This window comes from Bacillus rossius, chromosome 17 (assembly GCF_032445375.1).
Source record: "Bacillus rossius redtenbacheri isolate Brsri chromosome 17, Brsri_v3, whole genome shotgun sequence".
NCBI lineage: Eukaryota > Metazoa > Arthropoda > Insecta > Phasmatodea > Bacillidae > Bacillus > Bacillus rossius.
In genome coordinates, this window is record NC_086344.1 from 14,550,749 (window position 1) to 14,570,121 (window position 19,373).

At 39.0% G+C, this 19,373-nt stretch overlaps 1 protein-coding gene and 1 long non-coding RNA gene across 2 annotated transcripts in view; both read left to right on the forward strand.

Annotated features, from left to right (window-relative positions):
• The first annotated feature begins 990 nt into the window (after window positions 1-990).
• The window catches only part of LOC134540720 (phosphonopyruvate decarboxylase-like), a 30,019-nt gene continuing 11,636 nt past the window's right edge, over window positions 991-19,373 (forward strand). Inside the window, exons 1-6 of the mRNA XM_063383614.1 lie at window positions 991-1,076; window positions 7,989-8,111; window positions 10,618-10,765; window positions 13,121-13,251; window positions 16,802-16,961; window positions 18,885-19,047. Coding sequence (XP_063239684.1) covers window positions 8,001-8,111; window positions 10,618-10,765; window positions 13,121-13,251; window positions 16,802-16,961; window positions 18,885-19,047 — 713 coding nt within the window. The 5' untranslated portion in view covers window positions 991-1,076; window positions 7,989-8,000. The remainder of the gene's footprint in view (window positions 1,077-7,988; window positions 8,112-10,617; window positions 10,766-13,120; window positions 13,252-16,801; window positions 16,962-18,884; window positions 19,048-19,373) is intronic.
• LOC134540724 (uncharacterized) lies at window positions 1,621-3,942 on the forward strand. The gene is made up of 2 exons (XR_010076494.1): window positions 1,621-2,077; window positions 2,387-3,942. It is a non-coding gene; the product is annotated as an uncharacterized LOC134540724 (long non-coding RNA).

The window sequence follows — 19,373 nt, forward strand, 5'->3', positions numbered from 1 at the left end:
AACCCCGGGGGCTCGGACCCTTAAAACCAGGGGCGCAGCAACTAAATTTCCAAAGGGGGACAATATACTTTTTTTTTTTTTTAAAGAATCATCGATCCCTCCTATTGAAGTGGGGGGTTCGGGGGTCCTCCCCCGGGAAAATTTATATTTCAAGGTGGAAAATGGTGCTATTTAAGCAGTTTTATTATCTAAAAATTGATTACACAGCACTTTATTTGCCCCCGTTTGCCACCACTTCAAGATTTCAGAAGGGGGGGGGGGGATACCCTTGCCCCCCCCCTGTTGTTGCACCCCTGCTTAAAAAAATTAAGGGAAAAGACATGCTGTGTAAGTGTAATCGAGATTCTAGGGATGACAGTTGTGGTATGGTTACTGAACAACCACACGGATATAGATGACGTTAGAATAAAGGTGTCAGTTGTGTACCAGAAGGAGATTTGAGGTTGGTGATGTAGAGGTAATAACAGGAGGGCTTGAGGATGGAAATGGGAAGGGGAAGGGACAATTCGCTCACCACTTGGACATCATGGGCCTCCAGGAACGAGAAAAAGTGAGGGTCAGGTGGGGTGGGAGTTTGGTGATGGAGTCGAAAGTGCATTGCTAGGTCTAGGAGACCCATAGCTCTGTGTTACTATATGTAGAATCCTTGGTACACCAGGAGCTCACAACTGGCAATGGGTTGGAGGTTGAGTGATGTAGGCGGAAGCCAAAATGATGGTGGGGAAAATTGTTAAAGTGGGAACTGAAGGGCTTAGGTGGTGAAGGATGATGTTGGTATCGCCTCCATGTCTCAAATCAGCTCTGCGTGCAGCTGATGCAAGGCGCTCCCAGAGTTATCACTCGACGCGGCGGCGGGGGTCACCAAGGGGCCATTGGCGTCGCTGCAACTCGCGGCTGCTATCAGCGCAGCGGAGGTCCCCCCTCCGGCGACCTTGTGCGGCCAGAACTGGCTCGTGCCTGTGACGTCGCGTGCCTCCAAGGCTGTATACACGCGCGCTGTCGCCGAGCGGACTCAATCGCTCCGCCGCCTTCCAGAGAAGCACGTCGCCACTGCACTGTCTGGATCCTTTTCGCCTGTAAGTAACTTACTGCCTGAGCCAAGTGCCTGCCAGCCCGATGTGTACCCAAGCAGAGTTTCTAATTGACATGATAGGTAGAGCTACTATAGCTAGCTGTAAATTCACAGAGAGAGTTAATTCTTATCTATATTTGAAATTTTGACGCAATATTTCATTCGAATACGCACTTTTTTTATATGTCTATGAATTTTAGCTGATTTGAGGGATTTACACCAATTTTAACAAATTGGAGTTTTGTTACCTAAAATTAACCCCTATATAAGATGGTCGCCGTAACGTCAAAATCCCAGTTGGCGGACTGGCACCAGGCACCTCACTCTGTCCACAGTACTATTATATACTACTTAGGTGTCAAAATTCCCACAAATTAAAGTGATTTATGGGGTAGGTAAAAATAAATAAATTTTCCTGAAAGAAATTTAAACCAACCATATCAACAATTCAAGTCACTATCATAGCATTTAATTTTATAAGATTCTATTAGTTTCTGTTTATTAATCCTTAATTTTTCTTATTTACCTATATGTTATAAAAACTTAGAAATATTAATTCTTCAATGTAATCTTACAAACATAGTTTGAAATATATATATAGTACCTATTAATTTTGTGAAAGCTAAGTAATGAAATATTTCTAAAAATTTAATATTATTTAACGCAAATTTAAAATAAATAAAACCTTTAAGAGACCTACCTTTTTAATATTCTGCGATTATTTATTAATTTAAATTGACTAATATTTTAGCACATTAAATTTAATCTCGGAAATAAGTATGCCACATTGTTAGCATAGAGAAGGGTGGTGACGTTTGTGACAGAGTAATTTTCCATATTACTGTTGGCTGCCCTGACATACTTCCCCCCCCCCCCCAAACGGATTTGTTTACTTCCTTTCTTAAAGGGTTACAGAATTGTTAGCAGAAAACCATTTTGTTGCTTCAGAGCGTGTAAATTAGTGAAGATATGTGAGCTTCATAACTTCTACTTTGAATAAAAAAGGTGAGTGCTGTTTAAATCAACTTTAAAACAGAGATCTGTAGATTAAGTTCATATGGCGAAGACGTGAAAATACCTAACCTAACTGGAACAATTTTGAATATACAAAAAATAGGTCAAGTGGGAGGAATGGGACATGTTTTGGACTGTTCCATTCCACCCTTAACATATAGATAAAAATTACAGCATTTATTTGGACTTCAACTGTTTTACATAATATTCTCTAAAATTTTGAAAATTAAGATAAGAGTGCTATGGGTCAATAGTTATTCATATTTAAATTAATGTTAATAGTCTACTTTTTATTTTTAGATTTAAAAACATGCCGTTAAAATATAAACGGAAAACGGATCGCTCACCTCCCGCCTTTGATACAATTCAGAATGCCATCAGAGAAGTGGTGGAGGAAAAGATGGCTTTGCGGCAAACTGCTCTCAAGTATGGCATTTCCAAGTCATCGCTATCGAGGTATGTGATGAATAGAGATAAATTGCCTGGAGCTGATGGAAAATATCAGTCCAAGCACACTTCCACACAAATCTTCACAACTCATGAAGAAAATCTTTTGGTAAAGTATGTCCTTACATCTTCCCGGATGCATTAATGTCTCTTGACCAATATAACTCGACAATTAGCATACCAGTTTGCTGTGGCAAACGAAAAGAAAATACCAACAAATTGGGAGCTCACTAAATTGGCAGGACTAGACTGGCTGAGGTTTTGTTTTGCTCGGAACCCTGAACTTTCTGTACGCAAACCAGAGGCTATTAGTCTGTCAAGCGCCACAAGTTTCAATAAAAAAATGTTGGGGACTTTTTTTAATAGTTTGAGTGATGTCTACAAAAGGTACAGATTTGGACCTAAGTAAATTCATTTATAATATGAATGAAACAGCTGTGAAAACAGTTCAAAATACCTGCAAAGTAATAGCTCAGAAAGGATCCAAGCAAGTTGGGCAAATGGCCTCAGCAGAAAGAGGACTGGGAAACTTCATCCCACCATTCATGTGTGTAGCTGTAAATGCAGTGGGAAATTTCATCCCACCATTCTATGTATTTCCTAGGGTACATTTTAAGGAAAATATAATGTTTAAAGGAGCTACACCTGGGTCTAGTGATGCAGCTAATCCATCAGGCTGGATGTCCACAGAAATATTCCCCATGTTCCTAAAGCATTTTGTCAAGCACGTAAAACCCTCTCTTGCAAATCCAATCCTGTTGATTCTGTATAATCATGAGAGTCATGTCTCAGTAAATTCAATTGACTATGCAAAGGAAAATGGCATTACACTTTTGACACTTCCTCCACATTGTAGCAATAAGTTACATCCCTTAGACGTGAGTGTTTTCGGTCCCTTCAAGGGATACTACAACCGTGCATAGGACTCATGGATGGTATCAAACCCTGGTAAAACAGTGTCCGACTTTTGAAGTAGCCCAGCTGGCAGGTCAAGCACTTGCTCTGTCATTCACACCAAAAAACATCCAAGCAGGATTTTCAAAATGTGGAATATATCCGTTAAATAGGGACACATTTACTGACGATGACTTTCTGTGCTCCTCGGTGACTGACCGTCCAGAACATATGTCTACGACAGAATCAAATGAAAATATTCCACAGGTATCTCATCATAGGCCTACATCTCCCGATGAAACTGCAACTGATCCATGTGCAAGTACCAACTTTCAATCTAGTCCAACTAACTCGCCAAACAGAACAACAAAGCAGATTGTCACTCCAGAACAACTCAAACCATACCCAAAATCTGGCCCAAGGAAACTACAAAATACTACTAGGAAACTAGGAAGAACACAAATTTTGACAGACACACCAGTGAAAGCTGAGGTAAAAGCAGCCGCGAAAAGAAAGAAGATAGTGAAGAAGCCTGGATTTAAAAAAAAATTACAAAGTCATTAGGGCTAACCTTTAAACCTAAGGACAGTTCTTCTGAGGATAGTTCTCCAGAGGAAAGTGGTAGCATCTCATCTAGTGTGAGTGTAGTCAACTGCTCAGAAGATACAGTGGAAGATGTGCTGAATTTCAAGGCAGAGGATTTGAAACAAGGCACATATGTGCTAGTTAAGTTTAAGGGTGGGTCACGATGTTATGTTACTTATAAATATGTGTGTATAGTGCAGATGCCACCTGAACAAGGCTCGGGTGAGGTTTCTGATGAGGCAGATCTAAGTGTGATGGCTCTGAAATCATTAGACAAGACAAAGAAAATGAATGTTTGTAGTTGATGAAAGTGATGTGTCTTTTGTCAAGATGTCAAATGTCCTGGGGATTTTGCCCATTCCTGATTTGATTACACATGGTGACAGATGTAGATATGTATTCACAAAGAAAGTGGATGTATTTGAAAAATGATTTTAATTTGATCACTTGACAAAGAAACTGTGTTTTGTAAATGGAAACTGTAACATCTTGTCCACATGTCTAGTTTATTGGGAATTGTAGCTACTTATTCCAAACTTGATTCAATATGATGATATTACTTACAGTTATGTATGCATAAAGTTATTGAAATTTAAAAAAAACTTATTTTTATTTAGTTGCTTAAAAATATGTTTACAAATACATTATTTAGTATGAGTTACATATTAATTATTCTATTAATAATGGAATAGATGTTTAACATACCTTCAATTGTAATCTGTATAAAATTGTGTCCCGAAACTCCCTCACATGGGGAGGTTTGGGACAGTTTACACTTGGCTTATATAATTACTTTTTCCATAGGAATTAATTCTTATTGCTTTTACTTTTAGTTGCAACAATAATGAGAAAAAACACTCTAAAAGTTCTTGTAGTTGAAAATAAAATCAGACTAATGGAAAAAATTAAAAAAAAATAAAACCTAAAAAAATTTTCCAAACGTCACCATCCTCCCCTACTAAAAATTATAGGCGTGCCCAGACATTTCCATTAGGGGGGGGGGCTCTGCTAAATTTTTAAATCAGAAGCCGAATTTAGAATGTTAAATAGCCTAAATACATTCACTCATTGCTGTGTTTATATTTTTGTGCAGTATCAACGAGATATGTTTACTAGTTAATATTTATATCCGTATAGTTTTAAAAATCTTGAAAATATGTTGTTTTTTTTCATAGACAATCTTTAAAGGATACTTATACATTTTCCCCCCTCGAATTTTTCAATAGCTTGGTCCAGATCTACCTTGAAATGAACTTCTTTTTAGTGAATGCAAACACAGCAATTCAGACAACAGAACTTTAACAAACCTCTTAAATTTTTTTTTTTTGCTTGGCCATTTTAAGGGACCTCATGTTTTAAATAAACTAAGGCGGCTGTATTTCCAGAACGATAAAATGTTTAAAAATATTGTTAATTAGCACGCTGCAACACTGAAACACAGTTTGAGTGTCACAGTGCCAGGAATATACGAATATTAACGAACGCATTAGAGAAAATGTCGATCTCAGTGATTACATTAGGGGGGATGGCCCACCTGGCCCCCCCTGTAGGCACGCCTATGCTCAAAATTAGTTATTTTCAGTCATATATAACAAAATAAAGCTCGGAATATGTAGTCAGCAATCGTATGGTGTGCGACATAACGTAATTTAAGCTAAAGTAAAGTTGCGCCCTGTACAGAGTAAGAGAGCCCGCTGACGAACCAAAACAATGCCCTCGTATCATGTACGAGAATCGTCCAAAAAACTGTTAAATCACTTCACGAGATAAAAGGCTGATGAAGATTTCCCGTGTTTACGTTGGCAGTGTATGAATTAATTTGAACCGTGTTGTGAAGGTCAATTTTGTTTTCATTTTGGGAATGCTGCGCAGATAAGAAGTTCTTTTTTTTTTTTTTTTTTTTAAGAAAAAAGAAACACGAGTGCTTTGACCCCGTTATCACAAAAAACATTTTGCGTAGCCCAAATGAATTGATTACGAGTACATTAAAATTGTTTCTTGTTATTGATGTGTTTACGACCTGCCTCACTTGCTGTGGTTTATGACAATTTTTTTAGGGGAGTAGGAATGATGAAGTTCGCAATCGATTTGTCTACTTGTTATTTAAATTGACCCAGGTATGAAGACCGAAAATATCTTTATTTGTACTAGGAGTCAAAGAACACTAATGAAAGTAAATAAAATTGAAGTGTGTGTATGATTTCCGAATTATTCCATGTTAAATATTTTTACTATTGCATAGGCTATTAGTTACACATACCAAATATAATGTTACAGATCAAAATTTTCTAATGATATTGACTTGAAATACAAATAAGATTTAGATAGTAACTTCAGAATTAATTTTACCTTTACTAATTCTGATGTCTAAAACAGTTCTTGAAGATATGATGATAATTATTTACAAAAAATTATTTCCGTAGACCATTATATTTATAATACGAAACTCGGACACGAAATTTGACGTAGAATTCTTTCAAATAACGCCGAGCATGATAAATATCGGTAAATTGTGTTTTCAGCTATATTTACTGACGCGAATCACACGTAGTTTCCGCATCCGCCTCTAGAATTCGCTGCCGGAGCATCTACGTCGACTATTGAGTCATTTGAGTAGCAGACCAAAATTTTAAACTACTTGTATGAAGAAAAAGTCTTGGGAAAATACTAAACCCCGGATTTGGACTTGATTTTCGACAAAAATGTTTATCAAAATTCTGCCCAAATTGTTAAGATTCATTAAACAGTTAAAAAACGTTGCAAAATTTAGGTCTAAGGAAAAAAGAAATTAAATTTCTCCTTTACATAAAAGTACAAATTAAGATGCTATGTTCATGTTAATTTTCGGAATAATACTGCACGAGCTTTGTTTACAAAATATTCAGAAAACATTTAGCCAAACAGCTGGTTTCAACGTGACAGCGAGGTCACTGGAGACGTACCTACGCTGTGTAATTTCAGAAAACCTTGGGATAAAAAAAAATCAACATTGATGGAACAAAATATATATGTACTAGAGGCCTCCCGATTGTACTACCTCGTTTGTCAATACGTAGTACATTTCTGAGTAACTCCTTAGTTTAAATACGATGAAGAATTATTTGCATTGGGTATTTTGTTTGAATTTAAAAAGTTTATTTATAATTTTTTTTGTTGCTTTAATCAATTTAATCGTTTGCACAACTTATTTTTTCATATTTTTAGGTGGTTATTCCTTACATTATGTTGGTGGTTTTCTCCATGTCAAAACGGTTAAAAACTGTTTTTCCCTGTAGCTTTGTGAACTTACGTTCACGCCATCCACCACAGATGGCAGCACTGTTCCGTGATACTTCCGTTCCATTCACGGAATCACTCGCACCAAACCCCGCACGGGAAGCCTTCTTTTCACAGACGAGAGAGCCAAACGCTCGATCGTGCATCTTCGGTTTTTTTTTTTGTTCATTGTAAAAGTTTAGGTTAGCTTTATTATAAATACTTTAAAACATTGTGGCAGTTGATTTGGTTAGGATAGCTACATTAAAGATACTGTGAAATCATGTAAACGGTTTCCTAGCCCTGGATAGCTACATATTAAAAAGTTATTTGCTAAGCAACCATAAAATGATTTTACAGTATTTTTAATGTAGCTATACTTACATAATATAACCAGCCATCCACAATGTTTTAAAGTATTTATAATGTAGCTAACCTATCCTAATCGACCGCAAAATTTAATGCCACACCAGTTTATACAATGAGATAGAACGGCGTATGACGTATGAATAAGCTACATCCCAAAAATAAATACACCTGTCGTGGTACGGAAAAAAAAAAAGCGAGCATGAACTTCTGGGAACTTCGGGTGTGGCTCTCTCGTCTGTGAAATGTAGGCTTCCCCAAACGCCGCACACCTAGAGCTGAGATGTTAGCACATCGGAACAGACGACGGAAGCGCGACTAGTGTGTGACGAGCGGGCGGTGTGTGTGGTTGCAGGCGGCTGGGACCATGTTCTCCATGCAGAGTCTGGTGGTAGCACTGCGCTCCGGCCTGCGACACGGCAGCCCGCTCCTGCGGCCGCTCTCCACTCTGGCGGACCTGAGGAGTCCTCACGAGCTGGTGAGCATGGGGGAGAAACTCTAACTACCGAGACTGGAGACCTAGTTCTCTGAAGTAGTCATGGGCCCGTCCGCTAGATAGTAGTTTTCACAATATATTGCTGACACAACTACATTAATTTATTATGAGAAGTAATGTATAAGCTATTATCAGGCAAACAAACCAGTGGAAATTCACTCTATTTAGGTAGCCACTAATTTTGTGGTGTGTAATACAATGAGTTTTTGCACCTCCTACTTTATTTATTACATGACGGTTTATTACAAAACAGCATTAAGTATTTTTGCATTGATTAAATTAGTTTTGCGCCGCCAAGAAGATAACTTAATATAACAAAAAAAAAGTATTAAAAAATTTTGTATGAGAACCTCTATTCCGATTTTTTATTTGCTGGTAGTTACGGGCCTGCCCGACAGATAGCGACACATGTCGCATGAAACATGGTTTCAGTTTCCACTGTAAGAGTCGCACTTGTTTATTTCCCTTCTTGTTCTGTGCCTTCACATCCATCGCGGGGGGGGGGGGGGGGACGACAAACAGCTGGGGTCACAATGCCACAACAGGCCCGATACGCTCCAAGCCTGCGCTGACGTCACACCTACAAAAAAATACACGCGCCCGACGGCCTACAAGGAATAGATTACATTTATAGTTTTGCCGCGTCGTGCAGTAACGGAAACAGAATCTCACAGAACTTAACTTCAAAAAATATTATCTACTTGGTAAATATTTTTTGCTGAAAAAAAAAAGATTTTTTTTTTGGTTTTATGCGTTTTAATATTTGTAGCTTGCCTTCATCTGTTTATATAAATGGATATCACCGTGTTTATGGTAATTGGAATCTACTTCTTGCGGGACCGTCGGGGTTGACGTTACTGCGACTTTGTCTTTCATTGGCTACTGAGCGTGTCAGGGCTGTCTCTGCATTGCGACTCCCATCCTTAGTAGAGCCACGGTTAAATCGCGGATTCTTTCCACTCCAGTCCGGACTCAACTTGCCCTACGTGCAGTAAAGATCGCAGGTTTCCGCGGCAGTTGTCCGGAGTTGCTTGGCCTCTGGGTTGTAGCCGCGTCCAAGGCGAATATATCGCCGAAGTTTCGGTCGACGTTGCAGTTGCCATCATCAGGGAGCAGTTACCTACTGCTACCTACCCGCAGGAGGTAACTGCTTCCTGCAATGTTGACTATGTATGTACAACCAAACAATTTTTTTAGTGCTAATTCGTCGACGTATTTCGGCGGGTAACTTGTGATTAGGGTAACCACTTCTTCTCCTTTTTTATGGTTGGTTGAGAGCTTTCAAGGGCATGTCAAGGCACTGCGGCACAATCACACAGAAAAAAATTAATTCTGCACTTTTACAAAAGATTTCTTTGGAAACCAGTTGCAAAGATATAGTTTGTAACATTACAAGAAATATATTGTAACTTTGTACAAAACAAGGCTATTGTTATTTTTACATGTATGAGATATGTTTTTCGAGAAAACAGTGAGTATTTCTAACGTAAATTGTCACCTAATTTTATATTTGATTCAATCACAAGCACAATTTTTTTAAATCATGAAAAAATAATAGAAAATTTGGACTTTGTTTTATAATGCTTTTATTTGGCTGATAACATTGAAATACATACTCAAAACAAAATCACAAAAAAGGACCTGCTAATAGTTATTAGTGTGATAGTTACATTTTAGAAGATTAAAAGTTTCCTTATTTATTATTTTTTAAATAATTTTGTATTTTTGCTTATAATTTACATTTCATTCATAGTGTGAGAGAATAATTGTTCTTTTAAACAATTTTATCAATAGTGCTTATTCATTTTAAGAACTGTAAATATAAATTTACCATTCCACCCTAGCATGAACTGATAGATTATAATCCTGTGTTATACATGTTTAAATTTACCATTCCACCCTAGCATGAACTGATAGATTATAATCCTGTGGTATACCAGTTTGAATTAACCGTTTGCAATTAGCTTTAGTACTAAAACTCTTTAGTTTTATGATATTGTCTATGGTACTCAAAATATTTGTTTTCCCCCTATCTTTGAAAAAATTTAATGTCTTAAGAAATTTGCATGAAAGAAAAATGTTAGAGATCTATGAAATATTCCACAAGTTTTACAACAATTTTTTTTTTAAAACTGCATAGTTAAGTTCTCAGTTCATAAATTAATTGAAAGAAATTAAAATTTTAAAATTCTTAAAACCTTAAAAAAAGAACTTATTAAATTGATACATATATTTGCAAACTATCAAACAGGATTATGTTACAAATTAAACTTTAATAAGTGGCAAAAACAGAAAATTACAGAAACCATAAAATTAGAAAACTACTGTTTTTAAGCATTTTATATCTCTGACAAAAGATAATCACTTTAATAGATGTCTTTCAAATTTTAAAATAAACTGAGTCATACATTTTTATAGTTTTTCCTGTAACATGCAAACGTCCATTTCCTAAATTTATTTTGTTATTTTTTTTTTTGTTTGCTTTCAGCAAATCCACGAGCAAACAAAGCGCAACGAAGAATCCGCGCACCTGACAGAACTCATCCGAGACTTCCTGAACCCTTCGGAGTTCTACCAAGCACTGCGCAACATTGACATTGAATTCTTCTGCGGGGTCCCTGATTCTCTGCTGAAAGGTGAAGTCAAACATGTTAATGCAGCTGTTCAGACAAATATACACGCTGTACTGTGATGAATTTAGGCCCGTCTACAATTGCAATGTCCTAAACTGTGTCCGACGGACACTGATCGCTGATTGGTCCACGTGAACCTCTGATGTCATGGGTGGTGTGGGCGATTGACCGAATCTCCCTGGTCCGAATACATTAGTCAACTTGAACATTTTGCCCCAATCTGAGTCCTTTGGTAGCATGAAAGAATAACCCTCATGATACTTGCTGTTTCCGATTCCCGTTTCAAAAAGGTAAAACAGAAAATAATGGACAGGAAGCTAATAAGACGCAGACAAAAAAACATTAATTAGTGCTGCCCATTTGCCAACGGTGCTTTTCAAAGGCAGCACACGCAAATTAATTTTTGGCAGTGTGATTAGAATTCACATAATAGTATTTACTTTTGCTCTGCCGTATAACTTAAGTATTATTGAACTCCCATGGCATTCACAAGTTAAGTGAATATCCAATACAGCTGCGTATTCATTATTTACAATGCACGGAAACAAACAAAAACAATCAAATATCTTATTTTGGCGCTACATATTTACTGCGCTCGAGTGACTATTTTAGAAATTGGTGGATTTGGACATCAGACATCGCAATTGTAGACAGGGAAGTTTTCCGTGCGACAATGTGACATCATTCACATTAAGTTAAGGACACAGACCGCTCACATGATCGGACTGTTGTAGACGGGTCTTTTCTGTTTAAAAAGAAGGCAGTGTCTAAAGAAACACATACATACTGTTTATATTTCAATAAACTTCCTAACTTAAAAACAGATTCACAGTAGTTTGGTTTTCAGAATTACAGTTACATTAAGTGATGGGCTTAACCAAAATCTATAATCATATACCAAAGTCACAAACTATTCATGGTGGTGTTTGATTTATTGTCGTTCTATGTAAGACATCATGTTCTTTCAATTTCCAGGCAATCTTCAATTTGTGTAAATATGGTACATTGTTCTTAAGAATACTTCAGAAACTTTTTAAACGACCATGAATCGAATAAAGCCACGTGAGTTGATTCTTTAGCTGCTATTACAGTAATATCAGTCGATGGTCTGTAACCTATCCTTTAAAAAAAAATCCCTTTCGGCACAGCCTAGCGCCGTAAGTAGATTTCGAAGTACCTATTTATTCTGAAAATATTTTTGCAACTTCTATAAACTTCTGGAACACAAGAACTTAATGTATATCATATATATTTATTTTCAATATTATAAAATGGTTGATAAATATTTGCTCATTTTCCATGCAGCGAAAATATTACGATTATTTTTAACTGTGTATCCAGCGCTGAAACATAGGTAATATAAACTGTGATTACAACGTATCAAATTGTGTATTGTTTATCCTGTGTAATGAGATGTGACACCCAACACCCTGTATGGAGTAAATGCAGAGTACAACCTGGTCACATGTGTATGTTGGGCAAACCTCCAACTTCAGCGATCCCTACCCCAGAGAAATCTGGGGCAATGGAACCCGACAAGTAATATTGTAATTTATTGCTCCTGATGGCGACCCCTTGGGGACTGCACCCCCTCCCGTTTGCTTTCCCCTGCCCTCCTCGTCAATGAGGCCAGCTCCTCCTCCCTGGCCGGGGTACTGTCACAACTTAGAAACACACAACTTAGAAACACATAACTTAGAAACACACAAGATAGAATCTTCTAAGTTATGCCTGTTTTAAGTTGTGTGTTTGTAAGTTATTATGTTTCTAAGTAGTGTGGTTCTGCATTGCGTATTTCTAAGTTATGGCAGTTCTAAGTTACACGTTTCTAAGATATGGCAGTTCTAAGTTGTGTGTTTCTAAGTTGTGATAGTTCTAAGTTGTGATGGTTCTAAGTTATGACGTTTCTATGATGTGTGTTTCTATGTTGTGTGTTTCTAAGTTATGATCATTCTAACTTATGACAGTTCTAAGTTACGTGGCTTTTTTTCGAGGTTACTAAGTTATGACTGTTCTAAGTTAAGTGTTTCTAAGTTATGTGTGGTTCCCCGCTAGCCGACACCGGAGACAAGGCAAATTGCTTCAAGCACAAGAATATCTAATGCTCTATCATAACTTTGTCGTTTATTTTTATCGTGCACATTAATTCCACCTGCGCCACGATCTTGAAGCATAATATATTTTTATTGTTAAATTGGTATTTCTTAACTTTGAAAAAGCAGTGTCATAGTTGCCGTTCGTGATGTTTCCGTGCGTCGCGGAAGCAGCAGACGCTGTCGTGAGATGTCAGTTTCCGTGCGTGCCGTGGGAACGTGTTCCAGAAGTGTGTGTCCAGCATGTCGGGTGTGGGTGTTGCAGACTTCTGCGCGTTCGTGACGCACTGCGTGCCGGAGACGCACCACGTGATCGCCGCCAACGAGGGCAGCGCCGTCGGCCTGGCGACGGGCTACCACCTGGCGTCGGGCCGCACGGGGCTGGTGTACCTGCAGGTGAGGACCGGTGTCGCTGCCCCCCCCTCGGGGTCCCGCCTGTGTCTGGTGTGCCGTGTCTCGTAACCTGCTCCGCTCCCCCTGGGTGCAGGACCGGACACGCCTCTCTCTCTCTGTCTGCTCCGAGGGGCCCGACCAGACCGCAGGCCTTCCTCGCGGACCGGTGTCTGGTCCTGATAGGTAGGCACGCAGTAAGTGCTCTCCGACTCTTCACTGCGCGCGTCCGACGTACGTGTCTGTGCGACGTCTTCAGGGACGGGTCTAGGGGCGAAATACCGAAGTCAATCGAATGGAAAGAACTAAAATGTGAGGAAATGTTACCTAACTGTACATGTTGATGTGAAATAACCGAAATAATTTGAAACGATATCTGCAAACGGAAATTAAATACATCAACATATACCCGAAATAAAATCGGAAACCTAATACAACAAGCAAAATCGCTTGATACAATACAAATGAAATTATTTGTACCCAAATGTAAATAAATAAAATGAAGTATAACTACATAAAAAAAACATCAAAACAACACATTTGTTATGAAATAAAAGTACTTTAATAGAATCGAATTTCAATGATTAAATGCTTTAATTGTACCGAAATAAATTGAAAGAAAGAACTAAAATGTTTGGAAATGTTACCTAACTGTGCATATTGATGTGAAATAACTGAAAGATTCTGAAACGATACAAGTGTAAATTAAATACATCCACATATACAGAAATAAATCGGAAACTGTACTTTTACGAAAGATTACTTTGGAAACCAGTTGCCAAGAAATAGTTTGTTATACTACAAGAAACATGCTGTAACTTTGTACAACCCACGGCTATGGTAATTTTTGAATATATAAAATGGGTGTTTTTTCCGAGATAATACTGAGTATTTCTTATGAAAATTGATGTTTCATTCAAGCATATATATATATTTTTTTAAACTATGGAAAAAAATAATTTAATACTCAACAAATATACTTGTTTTTGTTTTACCGAGCTTATTAATATGCACAGTTGATACTGAAAAGTCATTCAGGGAATGGTTTACAAATATTTTTAACTATTGGAGGTACTGGGGAAAAAAAAAGCGTAAATTCCCAGGTAAGAATACGAACCCAGCATTACTCCGAGCACTGTTTTGTAGTGATAAAGTTGTTTTCCAGGTAAAAATTCTAATTTACAAATATTTGTAATTTTACATGAATATTTCTGTTCCATTTACGTAGAAAAATTTAAGTCTACCAAAAGTTTGAAGTAAAAGGCGAATAAAAAAAATAAAATTGTATAATATCTACCAGCATTTTGATCTTACTTGTTATCAACAATCATGTACATATTAAATGGTGGTATTTATTACTCATTTTCTAGTGATTTTGCGTGGAGTGCTCGTGTACAGGCTGTGAAATTAAACGTACACTAAAAAAAACTGGTAACTACGCGGAGAAGTTTGATAAAACCTTTTATACTGGGGGGGGGGGAGGGGGGAGGAAGTACGACACTAACCACATTTTCTGCCCCAGGCGAAGGAAAGCCTAGATCCGTCCCTGTAAGTGTGTAACGCTAGAGCCGCCATTATTCCCCGGCTCCACGCTGCTGATTGGGCGGCAGTTTTCTCGCCACGCCTCTCCGACGACCGCTACGCAGCAGCTTTGAATATATATACAGTATAGAAGTCGCCAGCCCAGGTTAAAATTTCTAATACAGTTTTGAGGTAGTTGGTTAATTCACCGCTGCAATCGCCACCATCTCTAGGGCATCGACTTGTGGTGGTCCCTAGCGGACAAGTGTCGAACTCTTCAAACACCCCTTCCCCCTCCCGTTGAACGAACTTGAGCTGCAGTGAATGATGGATGAGGGGTGCGGGGAATGACAGCGGGTGACAGCGCTGCGCTCTAACGTGTAAATAACAACCTAAGACGATACAGGACGTTACGGCAGCGCACTGCAGCGGTGAAGTTCCCAAGCTGCTCATCATACGCTCCTGAAAAACGTAGAGTAAATCCTATCCACTCGCAACTTCTATACAGTATATATATTCAAAGGCAGCAGCTAGCCAGTCTCGTTGACTGACGTGCGAGTTGAGTCCAGTTCGGAGTGGAAGTCAATCCGAGGGATGGTCATGGCTCTGAATGTTACCGAAGACTTGCGAAATTCACGTTATGTCTCGTAACAAGGGCAGATTCCACACATCCGTGCGCTGTTTAAAAATCACAGTTAGTTCACCGAATTTTCAAAGAAATATTTAACTCTTAACAGAATATACGAAGAGTTCTTCGTAATTTAAAATAACTGAATCCTCATAGAAACTACAACGTATTTCGATTTCCGAGTTGTATCTTCCGTTCCAAACAAAGATAAACTAACACGTGGAGAGTGTTCTTAACATATATTTGAAAGGTTTGTTAATATACCAAGAATATTTTTTTTGGATGTATTGTTCAAAATAAGCGAATGCAGTGTACGTAATTTGAAGGTGAAAATTTTTTAACAGTGTGCATTCGCAAATTACTGGCCCAAAATAATTGTTACGAAGTTTGTTATTGGTTCCTAGTCATTGAGAATTGATCAAATAACCCTCGAACGACCGGTAGTGCACAGTGTGCAGTCTGGTCTGTTACCAAACATTAACGTGAATTTCGCTCGTCCACAGACATTAATAAACTTAAAAAGGTTATTTTGTAATACGTAGTTTTTTTTAATCATATGCTTTTTTTTCCCAGGGCAAACAATTTTTTTTGTAAGTATGTTAGTTATAAAAGTAAGTTTGAGATGTAAATAGTGATTATGCAAAAGTTCAATGATAGTTCATGTAACATTAATTGTTTATTTAACATACAGTAGAACCTCTCACATCCGACCCTGATGGGACTGGGCCATGGTTGGACGGTCTAAAGGTCGGATATCCGTAGGAGCAAAAAAAAAAAAAAACGCCTTTCCCAGCTATGCAGTATGTACAGTAATACAACTTTATTGTAAAAATGTTGCTGTATACATTTAAAACATTTGCTGTTGTTAAATTATAAATGGGAAGATGAATACAATGTAAGCATACCTTATTTAAATAATTCAGTGATGTACATATTTGTTTCAGTTTTGCCAAATCTTGATTTTGCGGAAGTGTCCCTCCACTTTTTTTTTTGCCCACAAAACATTATGTTAGGTTAAAAAAAAACATAGAACAGTACAAGATCATAGTACGAGCACATTCTACACCAACAATCACGGCTGAACTGACAGTTTGCGAAACGAAAACATGCAGATGCGTCATATTTTCAAGTCTGAACAGGCTCGCCAACCACGGAGACCAGGGTCGGATATCCGGAGGAGTCGGTTGTGGGAAGGTCGGATATGGGGGGGTTCTACTGTTCTACTGTATATGTATTTTTTAGAGATCGGATGTTTTACTTTTCCTGCTGGAGTTGGAAAATTAAAATCTTATTTAACGTACAATAATTGTAGTATTTTGGTTGAGTGGTAGTCGGGCAACGGGGAAGCGAAAGCGACGGGCCTAACCCCGCGCGTGTGGGTGCGTGCGCGATGCCTTCTCCCGGCAGAACTCGGGGCTCGGCAACACCGTGAACCCGCTGCTGTCGCTGGCGGCGCCCGAGGTTTACTCCGTGCCCATGCTGCTGCTGATTGGCTGGCGGGGCGAACCGGGCAAGCGCGACGAGCCGCAGCACATGCTGCAGGGGCAGGTCACGCCCGGGATGCTGAGTGAGTGGCGGCCTCCCCCCTCCTCCGTCCCGAGCAAGTCCCGACCTGCGTCCTGTTCCCCGGTGCGAGTCGCGTCACGTCGCACGGGAAGCCGCCCCGCTCGGAGGACAGCGAAAACGGCGAGACGCGGGAAAGAGACTGTCTTCCTTGGTCATGACTAGATGGTCCTACACCCTCCTCTGATGCTGGCACGACGGCACCGGTGGGCGCGTCGTTTTGAGAGCTGCCGCTATGAGGCGAGCTCGCCATCCGAGGCTGTTTTAAACCAAACTGAGCCAGCCTGAGGTACACATCCGGGGCGGCCAGCCCCGGATACCATCGCGGAGGTAGCTGTTAGCTTCATCTGTTCGGGATTACTCCCTACTAAGATTACTAGTGGCGAGAACCACGCAGAGGCCGCTACTTGCTAACTACGACCTCAATCGGCCTCCAGAAGCTGGATTACGGGAGTGCACCGCAGAGTCATAGTTACTCCCGCCAATGTCGAAAACTGTGGGCGCCAAACCTTGCTACAGTCGTGCAACTGTGCTCGTGATAAGGCGTCGCTTTTTCGACGTGTGCCCCACGTAAATTTAAAACTTTCACTGCTGAGTTTATTTCGGCGCAGTGCGCGAAACAAAACACAGATTCGTGAAGCACCAAACAAACTTATCATGCATCAATAGCTATTTCTTTGTTAATTTGATAATAATGTTAAGTTGCCAAAGTCTGAGTGTTAGTTGCCGCACTTGTAAAAAAATGTGAAACCTTATTTTCAACAGTTTCTGATAAAAATATTCACAAATATGTGGAAAGTTAAACTTTTTTTTTTTTGTAATTTCTATCCATGTAACTATTGACATTGTGTATGTTTAAACAAAAATCATAAATCAATCTTTCCCATTGCAAAAAAAAAATAAAAATAAAATAAAAATTCAAAGGACGTTGCGCACAGAACCATACAAACTCGTGGAACCCTACATCACCTCCCCCATGAACACAAAAAATAGTCTTAAGTAAATAAAAACATTACAGCAGAAAAGTGACGAAACACTTCTGCAATGCTCACTGCATCGACTAATGGTGCTTTAAACCAACAGTTTATAAAACTGCATCTTTTTCCTTATTAAATAAAATTTATAATTTAAAAAAAATTAAATTAGTCGTATGAGGTTTTTTTGTCAATGTGATAAGTTTTTAATTTCAAGATTTTTTGGATCTTAGCTTTAGTATGAACGATGAACAGTTTGGAATTAATGGCTCAATTGTGGCAGTTGTCGTAAAATTATTATTTCTGGTACATCGTGAATAAAATACTGACATACACACCCCTGGTTTCAATTATTTTATGAAAGCCAGTACCTTATTTTTTTATGCATGATGTACTACAGATAAAGATTATACGAAGATGAGATTCCGTGGCAGCAAACACGCAGGTCACTACTACCACCACGCCATTTTGTCTTCTTCGTTTGCCCCAAGATCCAGCATGCACGACACGCGATAGAAAAAAATTAAATTTTCTCGTGTAGAGTTAAAAAAGAGTTTCAAGACCGGTGAAATATATTCTTGTAATGCCAAACATGAGTGAAGTATGTAATGTTGATTGGCAGTGGCGTAGCCAGGATTTGTGTATGCGGGGTGTTAAGAAGCATGCCCCCCCCCCCCCCCCCCCGTATTAAAGCGGGGGGTTCGGGGTGTCCTCCCCCGGGAAAATTTTGATTTTAAGGTGTAAAATAGTGCTATTTTAGCAGTTTTTCTGTTCTTAAATTTAAACATTGTAATGGTAAAATTTTTTTTCATTTTAATATGAAATTTGTTTGAGTGATGAATAAGAAATTAATTAAAGATTTGGTGCTAAGGGATGGGGGGTGGTTTGAACCCCTGAAACCCCTCCCCGGCTACACCCCTGTTGATTGGTAAATACCGTTGTGCGACCCGCAGATTCGCTGGGGATCCCCTTCTCGACGCTGCCCGACTTCATCGACGGCGCCAAGGTGACGCTCGACAAGGCCAAGATGTACATGGACCGCCACAGCTGCCCCTACGCCCTGCTGGTCAAGCGGCAGACCTTCCTGCCGTACAAGCTGCCCAAGACACCGCCGCAGTACGTGCTCCGGTCGCCGGGGACCGAAGTAGTTCCGGGCCCACCCGCCCATCATGTATTATCAACATAGCTAGGGAAACCTCCTTTTCACGGACGAGAGAGCCAAACGCCCGATCGTGCATCTTCGGTTTTTTTTTTTGTTCATTGTAACTCATGATAACTAATGGTCGATTAGGATAGGTTAGCTACATTATAAATACTTTAAAACATTGTGGACGGTTGATTTGGTATCGGATATCTACATCTAAGATACTGTGAAATCACGTAAACGGTTTCCTAGCGCTGGATAGCTTCATATTAAAAAGTTATTTGCTAATAGAGCTGGG